This window comes from Calonectris borealis, chromosome 15 (genome assembly GCF_964195595.1).
Source record: "Calonectris borealis chromosome 15, bCalBor7.hap1.2, whole genome shotgun sequence".
Taxonomy (NCBI): Eukaryota; Metazoa; Chordata; class Aves; order Procellariiformes; family Procellariidae; genus Calonectris; species Calonectris borealis.
In genome coordinates this window covers 11,351,480-11,361,624 of record NC_134326.1, presented here as the reverse complement: position 1 = coordinate 11,361,624, position 10,145 = coordinate 11,351,480, and the positions used below count along the sequence as shown (strand labels likewise).

Genomic DNA, 10,145 nt, shown 5'->3' with positions numbered 1-10,145 from the left:
GTGCGGGGCTGCAGGGGGTCCCCGGCTACCCGCTGTGCCATCCCTGCCCCCCTTCCTCTGGTGGGAGGCTGTGGGGGCCTTCCTGGGGGTGAAAGGGGTCAGCCAGGACACACAGATGTGCATTGGGCTGGATCCGACCCAGCACTTGGCTCTGAGCATAACCAGCATCAGTGCTGCCCGGGGACACGGAGGCGAGGAAGACGAGGCGGTCACTGGAGTGGTACGGGGACGAGCACCGGGTGGATGAGGAGGCACCGGGGACATGGTGGTGTTAAGGTATCTCACTCCCTCGGGAGCATCCCTGGGAGGTGCATGGCCAAGCCCAGGGCTGAGCCATGGAGGCTTTCACGGGGCAGCAGCAAAGGGCAGGAGGGATGGGTGCAGCCAGGTATATCTACCACCTCCAGCGCTGCCCTTGCCATGGACCATGTCAACCTGTCCCGTTTTGGGGCTCGGCCTCCTGGTTGGGCTGCTCCAAGCCGATGTCACCCACTGCCGTTTCCAGTGAAAGCAGGGCTTCCCCTGCCCAGGACCTGCCTCGCTCCCTGGGGAGGGGGGCCAGGCAGGGCTCCCACCCGTGCCTTCCTCTCCCCATCGCCTCCTCCATCTTCAGCAAACAGCTCCCAGGGATTGCTCCCACCACCCAGGTGTGCCACCGCTGACTGCCACACAGACACCAAGCCCTCTTTGTCCCCACTGCCCATCAGCAGCACCACCAGCCCCATCTTCTCCCCCGAAGCTGGGCGGAGGCTGCCTGCCTGGAGGTGCACATTTGGGGAGCAGAGCATCCTCCCAAGGGGGAGCAGGCTTCAGCGGTGGCTGCCAGCAAGTCACATCCCTCCCCGCTCCGAGCCAGCACATCCCCATCAGGGAAGACGCTACCCACGGCTGCGGGGCCACAGCTTGGGGCTGGATGCACACAAGCACTTTCCCCTGGGTGCATGAGTGTGGTGGGACAGTCACTGCTCTGGGGACTGTCACTGGCCTGTCCCCTCCCCGGGGCTGTTTAGCCGGGGGGTGTGTGTGCGCACACACGTGTGTGTATGTGTGTGCACCAGGCCAACGTGCTACTGGCTGTAACAATTACAAGTCTGTAAGAAGCAGCAGCCTCGAGAATCCCACGTCAGTGGTTTTGGGGACCGGTGCGGGAGCATCTCACAGCAGGGCTGCATGCTCTGCACCTAGGGCAGGGGGAGAACGGGAAGGGGTGGGAGCAGGCGCCATGAAGCCACAACAACGGAGCCCCAGAGGAGGTCCCCTCTGCTGGTCCCCCTTTTTCTGCTCCTTCCCTCGTTTCATTCATTTCAATGGGCTCCCAGCACAGGGCAGACCCTGACCCTCCCAGCCCTGCCAAGCCGGCACTGCAACAGCCACTTCCGTCCTTTGTCCTCATCCTTATCGGGAAAATATCATCTGAATGAGGCAGCCAGGAAGGCAACATGGATGCAGGGTCCGGCTCTCACCCGAGCACCTCCACGGGGTGCCCAGAGTGGGAAATAGGGGTGCCTGTTGTATCAGAGCAGTGTCCCCCCAGGGCACCCCACTGCTTCACGCATCCCCATGGCTCTGGGGACGGGTGGTGGGGCAGCCTCCAGCTTTGCGCAGCAACCTCAGGGATGGGGGGGATACACCAGGTGCTGTAGCACCAAAGCAAGGGAAATGGGGCAGGTTGCTGCCTCAACAAATCCTGTCTAGCTGTAGTTGAAGGGGGCAGGATCTCTGGGCAAAGGGAGATGAGGCTGGCAGGGTTGGGCATCCTGCTCTGGGCACCTGGTACTGCATCCCACAAGGTGCATCCTGCATGGGACCCAGAGGAATGTGCCCTGCTCTGGGAAGGGGGAGCACTGGGAACCAAGGAGAAGGAATAAATGAGTCCTGAAAAGGACTTAGCCACAGTAAGGAAGAAAAAGCCCAGCCCAGGCAGTGCCTTGGTGGTCAGAGGGGGACAGGCAGGCCAGCCCTGCCTGGCTCGGGGTGCTGAGGCAGCATGGAGGGTCAGGGCAGCATGAGAAGCCTCCACTCCACTCTGCCATGAGCGGCTGAGGAACAGGGTGGGCAAGGGGACAGGGGGAAGTTGGGGGGCTGCAGGGAGAGGTTTCAAAGGCAACTCCCCCCCCAACCCAATAACAGCAGCAAAAACACTTGTCTGCTTTATCCTCTCCAAACAAAACTCCTTTAGCAGGTGTTTGCCATAAGGATTCAAGTTGCTCAGGGACATTCACCAGACTCAGGAGAAAACAGCTCCGGGGGCTCGTGTCAGGGCTGTGCCCCTCCGCAAGATGGGACCTTCAGCCCAAGGGGCCTCTTTGCCCCTCGGACACGGGGTGGAGGGAGCCAGGCGCTCAGGGACCAACCCGTCTCCTTTTATTGCCCTGGAGCAGATGGGCACCGCGCAGTCCTGCAGGGCTCTGGGGCCACCTCCCTGGCTGTCCTTCCTGCTGGCTCCCGGGGGGCTGCCCCTTTGGGCCGGCGGCTCTCGGCGCTGTGCCGGATCCCGTAGCCAAAGTAAATGAGGAAGCCTGGGAACAGGCAGAATAGGGTTGGGGGGGATCCTCTCTCTTCCCTCCCCTCCCCTCCCAGCCACAAAGTTCCCACTCCTTTGGGCCACACATCAGAGAATGGGGTGCTCCCACCATCCTTTGACATTAAACTTCAGCATCTCCTCTACCCACCCACCACCGCTCTGCAGCCAGCATTAATGCCGCGGGCTCTCAAACCACCTATGCTTCACCCAAAGAGGTTGCCGCCAGCTCCAGGACCTCGAGGGTGGCTGGGCTTACCGATGGCCATCCAGAGCAGGTACCGCAGCCAGGCGGCTGCGCTGAGCCGGGCCATCAGGATGCTGTTGATGGTGATGCTGAGGAGCGGCAGGAAGGGCAGGCAGGGAACCTACAGGGACCAAGCACAAGGCATCAGGGTCATGCCTTCGCCCAGAGGCACCCATCAGCCCATGCGCAGGGGTTTCACAGCCCACTTGGGCTCTTTGCTGCTCTGGCTAGTTGCTGACAGGCAAGGGGAAGCCCAGCCCAGCCATCGGGCTGTAAGGCTCGGAGACCTGAGCTGGGACTGCAGCCTGTGCTGGAGAGGGATGCTCATGGGGGGTGGTTTGGTTGACAGGTCCTGCACTGGGGCAGGAGGTGCTGCAGGATTTAAGGGGGAGGCACTAAACCACTAGCAAAACCAATCCGGGGTGTCAGGACCAGGTTTCATTTTGCTGAAGAGCAGCTCGATTTGTGCAGCAGGCACTGGACTCAGTTGGGGCTGCAGGAGGTGCCCCTTTGGCCTGCGAAACGCGGGGGGAAGAACCAGGCAGCCCTCACAGTCCCTGCAGAAAACACCATGAGCTGCCCGATGCCCCCAACAGCACTTTGTTCAACATGGATGCAGCCAAGGGCTGCCTGACCTGAAGCAGAGGGAACACCCCCCCGATGCAACGTAACCCTTTCCCCACAGGGCTGCGGCGCTTGGCTCCTCTCCATCCCCCAGGTCCTTCTCCCTGGGACGGTCCCCAAGAGCTTGCCTGTGTGCTCACCGTGAAGGATGCTCTCTCCCAGCTCTGAGGCTGCCTCCAGATGAGCAGAGCTGCTGCCAGGATCCCCAGGAGAGGCAGAGCCAGGGCGGCGATGCACCAGGCACCCCCGGCCCGCAGGCAGGGCAGCCCGGCCGTGCTCACCCAGCTGACGGCGCAGACCGGGGCGGCTGCGGAGGGACCGCGGCAGCGTGTCAGGGCAGCGCTGCCCCGGGCTGAGCCCATCCCTCTCCCGGGGTGCAGCACCCAGGCTGCCATGGTGGGAGGGACAAAGGACAACCAGGGGACAGGGCTGGGTGGCTTCTCAGGGTAGGTTTAGCTTTTCTCTCCAGTCTGAGAAGCAGAGGGAGTGGGAGGTTTCCCGAGGTCCCGCTGGGGCAGCCAGCTGTGCGGCAGTCGGGAGAGGGCAGGAGGGAGCCAGCCAGACCCCGCCTGCATCCCGCTGCCGGCTGGTTTTCAACGAGCAGGAACCTGCCAGCCCGTGTTACGTCCCCCGTGGGTCCCCCCACGCCGGCTCCCTGTAAAGCCCATCCATGGCTCCCGGGCGTACCTACGGCTGTCAGAGCCCAGCCCACCACAGCGGAGGAACGTGGGGTGGGATGCGGGGGCGGCCGGATAAGATGGTCCCACCAGAGCTGTACAGCCGGGACCTTCCCCCCAGGAGTGTCCTGAGCACTGGGTCCAGGCCGATACCTGAGGAGCAGATGCTGGATGTCAAGGTGCGTGAGCGTGCACCTGCAGTGCACCAAGGCCAGCGCCTTGTCCCGGGCACGGCCAACATCAGAAGTTGGGTGAGCCCTGTCCCCTGTCCCCAGCAGTCTCACCTGAGCAGCAGCACACAGCCAGCCACCAGCGAGTAGGCCAGCAGCGTGCCGATGGACATCATGTCAACCAGGGCTTTCAGGTCAAAGAGGAGGGCCAGGAGAGCTGTGGGGATGAGAAGCCCTTTCAGCCTCCCAGCAGAGCTGGCACTGCTGCTGTCCCCATCTCAGCTGTGCCCCCCCAGGTTCCCCTGACACCCACTGCAACAGGACTCAAGCACCTCGATGAGCTGGTGATGCTTCAGTCACTAGTGCAAAGCATCCTGCCACCTCCTGCCTGGCAGCTCAGAGGCTGAATTGGTGCCTGGGACAGCATCAAGGCCAAACGGCCCTCACTCACAGCGAGGAGACCTCTCTCTGGGTGGAGAGATATTGCTCAAACAGCTACTGGCAAGCTAGGGGGTCCGTGTTGTCCTGCTGAAAGAGGACATCCACCAAGCCCTGCGCAAGGTTAAGGGGTAACCCAATCGCTCACCCACCTGCCACTCCTCCAGACACCAGCGTTGCCACCACTGGGCACTGACGGCGACTAACTTTGGCCAGAGGTTTGAAGAGGAGCCCATCTCGAGCCATTGCATACAGGATCCGTGGCATGGGGAACATGGAGCCCAGGAGGCTGCAGAGAGGGGAGGAGATGGGGAAGAAGAGGGCAGGAATCCAGGAGGTGCCATCCTGCCTTTTGCTCCTCCTTGGGTGCCAAGGGTGCTCCCATTCATCTGTACGGTCCATGACCTTCTCAAGACCATGCTGACAAGACCATCACCTCCCTCACCAGTGAGGGAGGGACTGTATCAGGGAAGGTCACCAGAAGCCCTGTACACACCAAGACACCCCAGCCTGCTCCTGCGGTGACAGTGCCACCAAGCACCTGACCACTTCCTCCAGCTTTGGGCTATAAGTGGCATACAAGGGGTTTGGTTGCTCTCCTTGATCAGGAGGGGCCAGGCTGGGAGCAACAGGGTTTATGAGGAAGGGCTGAGGGATTTTGGCCAAGCAGGGCAATCGGAAGGAAGGGGTTGGGGATAGATCCTGCATGTGTTATAGCTCCAGTGCAACCTGCTCTGAGCCACAGAGCTGCCATTAGGGGTTGGCCCTCACCTGGTCGTCAGGGCGCAGAGTGACCCCACAGCCACAGCATGCTTTGCACTGCCCCAGCCAACATACTCAAAAGCTGCTGGGAGCGGGCTCATGGTGTCCAGGAGGTAGTAGGGCATCATCAGGGTGAGGGAAGCAGACACCCCAAAGTATACGAAGAAGCAGATGAGGAGGGAGAGGACGATGCCTATGGGGATGGATCTCTGCGGGTCCCTCACTTCTTCCCCTGAGGAGGACAAGCTCAGCTGTAAAAACAGATACTCATTTAATATCCCGTGTCCTCTCACGAGAGGGGACAGAGAGGCCTTCTAGCAAGGACCACTAGACCTCCTGGGCTCCAGGGTTACAAAGATAGGGACTGTCTCTGCTTCAGGATTAGCCCAGTCATACCACATGGACTCTTATAGTTCTCCTCTGAGCACGGAGGGCAAGAGAGAGCGGCTGCGGCACAGAACCAGCAATGTACCCACTCCCAGCCCAGCTCCCAGGGCTGTGGGGAGAATCACTGCCACGGCCCCCCAGCCTGCAGGGGAGGGTCCCGCCGGCATCTCTCCCCACCTCACTTACCGATGGTAGCGATGCAGTCAAATCCAACAAAGGCATAGAAACAGGTAGAGGCTCCAGCCAAGGTCCCAGTGAAACCATAGGGCATAAAGCCTCCCACCCCAAAGGCACTGGTCATGTTTTCATCCTTGGACTGGCTCCTGGGAGGAGGAGGAAGAATCAGGCAGTGAAGAGGGGTCAGTGCAACGGGGTCCCAGGACAGGGCCAGGCTGAACAGCCCATCCAACCTGCTCACCCCTCCAGCATCAACCCAGCAGGGCTTCAGACTTTGGCTCTTTGATGCATTGCCAACAGGGCAGGGAGAAATGGGAGAAAGTGGGATTTCCTGGGATAAAGCATTAGGGGGGTGACCCAGCCATCCCCATCACCCTCTGAAGGCAGCCCAGGCAGAGCGGCCCCCCTCATACCCAGCCTCACGGGCAGCTGCCCGTGGCAGGTCATCCTCCCCGAGCTTCCAGTTGCTCAGGTCACCTTTGATGAAGCCGCTCACTGTGACGAAGAGCAGTACAAGCATGTTGAGTGCTGTGAAGGCTTTGTTGACCGTGGTGGACTCCTTCACTCCAAAGGAAAGAAGCCCTGGGGACAAAAATGGCAAAACTGGCCGAGCCCCCTGGACAACACCAGGCCCAGGGTAGACGTGACTGGGAAGGGTGGAAAAGGGGGACAGTGGTAGAGTCAGGAGGATCTGCAGATTTCCCCAGATTCCCCTTGTATTCCCCATTCTTTGCTCAGGGAAATGGCAAAGCCTCAGAGGGGTCAGCACCATCCTGAAGAGCCCATGGTAGCGTGAGGAGCTCATCCTACATGATGGAGGGTGGCACGGGGGGAGGCATCCTACCTGCTAGCAGGACTACCAGGCCAGCAGCAAAGGCATCGGGGTGCTCTGCCAGCCCCACAGAGCTCATGGCTGCGTGGGCACCCAAAAACTTCCCCATCTTCTTGCCGAGGAGCTGGTCAAAGGTAGCGCTCCAGGCCCGGGCAACGCTGGCGGTACCTGGGGAGAGGTGGCGGCTGTGGCAGCGATGGTGGGGTCTAGGAATGACACCCAGCAAAGCCACCAATGCAAAGCAAAGATGGAGGGATCAAAAGGGCCTTATACCAATGACATAGGACAGCAGCAGATTCCACCCAGCGATGAACGCCCACAGCTCACCCACTGTCACGTAGCTGTAGAGATAGGCGGACCCGGCCAGGGGCACGCGGGCCCCGAATTCAGCATAGCACAGCCCTGCCAGAGCAGACACCACGGCTGCAATTAGGAAAGCAAGGACGATGCTAGGGCCGGAGCTGGTCTTAGCCACTTCCCCCGCCAGGACGTAGACGCCAGCCCCTAGCGTGCTGCCCACTCCCAAGGCGACGAGGTCCACGGTGGAGAGGCAGCGGCGAAGGCTGGAGCCCTCCGAGCTGGCTGGGACTCGCTTTCTGCGGGAAAGCATCTTCGAAACAGAGAGCAGGCAGCCCCAGCACGGCACCTGCGGGAGAGGAAAGCAGCAGGCGTGAGGATGCTACTGCCCCACGGGCACCACCCCGAGGATGTGACCCAAACCCAGCCTGAACATTTTCCTTGCGGCTCCCACCCTCCACACGGTGCTTTCTGGACCCCCCGGGTGCTGCCTGTTTCCTGTCTCTGCCAGAAAAGCAGCCCGTTTTGGAGCAAGATGGGGCTAAAGTGGCTGCGTTGCTCTCTCATCCCCGGTGAGAAGTGGAGCAATGCATGACTGGGGTTTGCTGGGCTCCGTCCGATTCGTGCTACAATGAGAGGGGACAAGGACACCCGCTTGTCCCCCTGCCAGCTTAGAAAGTCCTATGGCTCCAGCAGCATCCCCAGCAGGGACACGCAGCCAGCGTTGTCCCAGCTTTGACACCGACCCTATTTGAAATGCAGAAACCGTGCCAGAGAAGGAGGGATGGGAGATGCTCTGCTCCTGGAGCAGCCGTTGGCCTTGAAGTGCACCAGGAAGGACCCATCTGCTCAGCTGAAGATGCTCCCACAGCACCCGTAACCGTGGGTCAATGGCACAGCTCAAACAGACTGGGTCCCCTGGACCATCAGCCTGTACAGTAATGCTGTGGCTTGCTCAGGTCACAGATGGGTCACAGCCCAGCAGAAACTCCGAATTGTGTGATATTTGTGCTTGGGGCAAGTGAGGTGCTTGGTATGGCATGCCTGCGATTTGTGTGCCTTCCCTCATCCTGCCCGTCCTTCCCCAAGAGCTCCCAGGACTGGAGAAAGCGGGGCTGCATGCCTCCACATCCGCATGGACCTCCAGGTTACCCTGCAGCAAAGTCCATGCTGCACACTTCAAATCCCATAATCTGCTACTTACAGGGCCAGGGACCTGGCTGGAAACCCTGCCCACCGGCACGTCCCAGCAGCACCGAGGATCACAGGGCCATGCGGTCCCTGCTGCGGCATGGAGCCCAGAAGGGACGGGGCAGTGCCCGGCACCCTGACCCACAGGATGGGGTGCTGTAAGCCCTCGTGGCACAGGGAGCCCCAACCTCCAGGAGAACTGCTGTGTCTCCTAGGGGCTGGAGAGCTGCTGCCCAAGGCCAGGGCAGCTGGGGCTGCCTTCCCAGCCCCCCCAGCAGCACCCACCCGCTGCACAACACCAATCCCACCCAGGGCATCTCGCCCTGATGGTTTTCCCTTCTGCAAACAAACTACTTACTCCGGCCATCCTTTGGGCAAGCTGCTCCAGCTGTGAGCTGATGGGGAGGGCGAGCACCAGGCAGCCCCAGTTCCACTCTCCCCTTAAATCCCTTTCGGGATCACCCTGGCCCTCCCCCCGCTGACCACCGCTCCAGGCTGCACAATGGGAAATCTATGCAGAAATATTTTTCCCACAACGCCTTCCAAATCATACACACAAGCCTGCAATGCTAATAGGCTCAGAGGCATTACTGAGGGAGTTTAATTAACATTTCAAAGTTGCCTGTGCAGGTGGAAGGGGAACCCCTCCCCTCTGTCCCTGCACCCTCACACCAGGACCTTCATCTCAATCTATGGAGCAGGTTTTGGAGGAAATCCAGGCAGAGAGGAGCAGAAACATGGCCAGGCCAGGATGCAGGGGTGCATGTACCTACAGCTGAGACTGTACCCAGGCTGAGCTGTCCCCGGGGAACACAGAGGGAGGTGAGCAGGTCCAAGAATTGACTGCAGCAGCAAGACAGAGGAGCACAGACCCAGCTCCTTGGGGTGTCTGCAGCAGCACATCCAGCTGTAGCTCCCAGAAGCAAAATCCTGAGACTGCCTGCACTTCCCCAGTATTTGAGCACCAAGACACCAGTTGCTGCCCACACCTTGTCAGAGCCCCATTGCATGGAGACAGGAGTCTTAGATGAAGAAGAGAAGTACCCAATCAGCCCAAGTGCAGCTTAGAGCAGAGCAGGCAGCAGCACCACCCATCACTGACCCATCCAGCCTTGCCCTGGGAGCAGGGCTGGGGCTGCAGCTCTCAGTCCAGGCAACGCCTGCCCCATCCCAGCCCCCAAGCTCTCCTGCTCCTGTCCTGGCTGGCAGGGTTGCAAGGGGCAACAAGACCTGAGTGTTCCTCTCCTCCATAAGGAATTAAATGGGCACCAGGAATGACCCTGACACAGTGCCTCCCTCCTGGGGTACAGCCCACAGGGGCTGAGCAGCAGAGCACAAGCAGGGACTGAGGTGAGTCCGGGGCTGGGCTTAAATGGGGGCCCAGGGCTGTGTGGGTGGGGGCCCCAGGTGAGGCTGCTCAGGGCCAGTAAGGCATATAAGTGCCCTCAGGCTCCAGCACAGCTGTTCTGTAGGGCTGCTCCCAGCAGGGAGAGGATATGGGGGAAGTCATGGTGGGACCTGGCTGGTCTTCAGCACCTTGGGAAGAAGAGGAACAAGTCTGGGGCTCTGAGGAGAGGCTGGGAGCTGGTATTTTGGGGTGAGGAACTAACTTACATTTTATTGTAGGTAGTGCTCAGGCTGAGTCCCCTTACAGTATTTAGGGACAAAAACCTCTTAGGCTATGTAGTTCAGCACATCCTTCAGCTTGTAAGGAGCAGAGGAAGGGGATATCAGCCATGCAGGAACAAAGCAAGGAAGGATCTAGAGCACCTAAAGCATAGGTGCATGCTCTAACAATAAGGCTGCCCAATCCTGGCTGTAT

The 10,145-nt window shown here is 60.4% G+C and overlaps 1 protein-coding gene across 1 annotated transcript; it reads right to left on the bottom strand.

The window, feature by feature from the left end:
• Nucleotides 1-25: 25 nt before the first annotated feature.
• LOC142088967 (cationic amino acid transporter 2-like) lies at nt 26-7,445 on the bottom strand. The gene is made up of 13 exons (XM_075164845.1): nt 7,109-7,445; nt 6,848-7,003; nt 6,417-6,585; nt 6,013-6,149; nt 5,449-5,671; nt 4,830-4,966; nt 4,354-4,456; nt 4,080-4,222; nt 3,533-3,699; nt 2,781-2,889; nt 2,419-2,519; nt 576-758; nt 26-82 (listed from the first exon to the last, which is right to left on the bottom strand). Exons 1-13 carry the CDS (start codon nt 7,443-7,445, stop codon nt 26-28), a joined length of 2,022 nt encoding a protein of 673 aa, XP_075020946.1.
• Between the last annotated feature and the right edge of the window lie 2,700 nt (nt 7,446-10,145).

Coding starts and splice junctions, on each gene's coding strand:
- LOC142088967 (XM_075164845.1), bottom strand. CDS start 7,445: ATGCTTTCCCGCAGAAAGCGAGTCCCAGCCAGCTCGGAGGGCTCCAGC. Junction 5,672..6,012: donor TGACTGCATCGCTACCATCG/GTAAGTGAGGTG, acceptor TGTCCTCCTCAG/GGGAAGAAGTGAGGGACCCG. Junction 4,223..4,353: donor GGCTGTGTGCTGCTGCTCAG/GTGAGACTGCTG, acceptor TCTGCTCCTCAG/GTATCGGCCTGGACCCAGTG.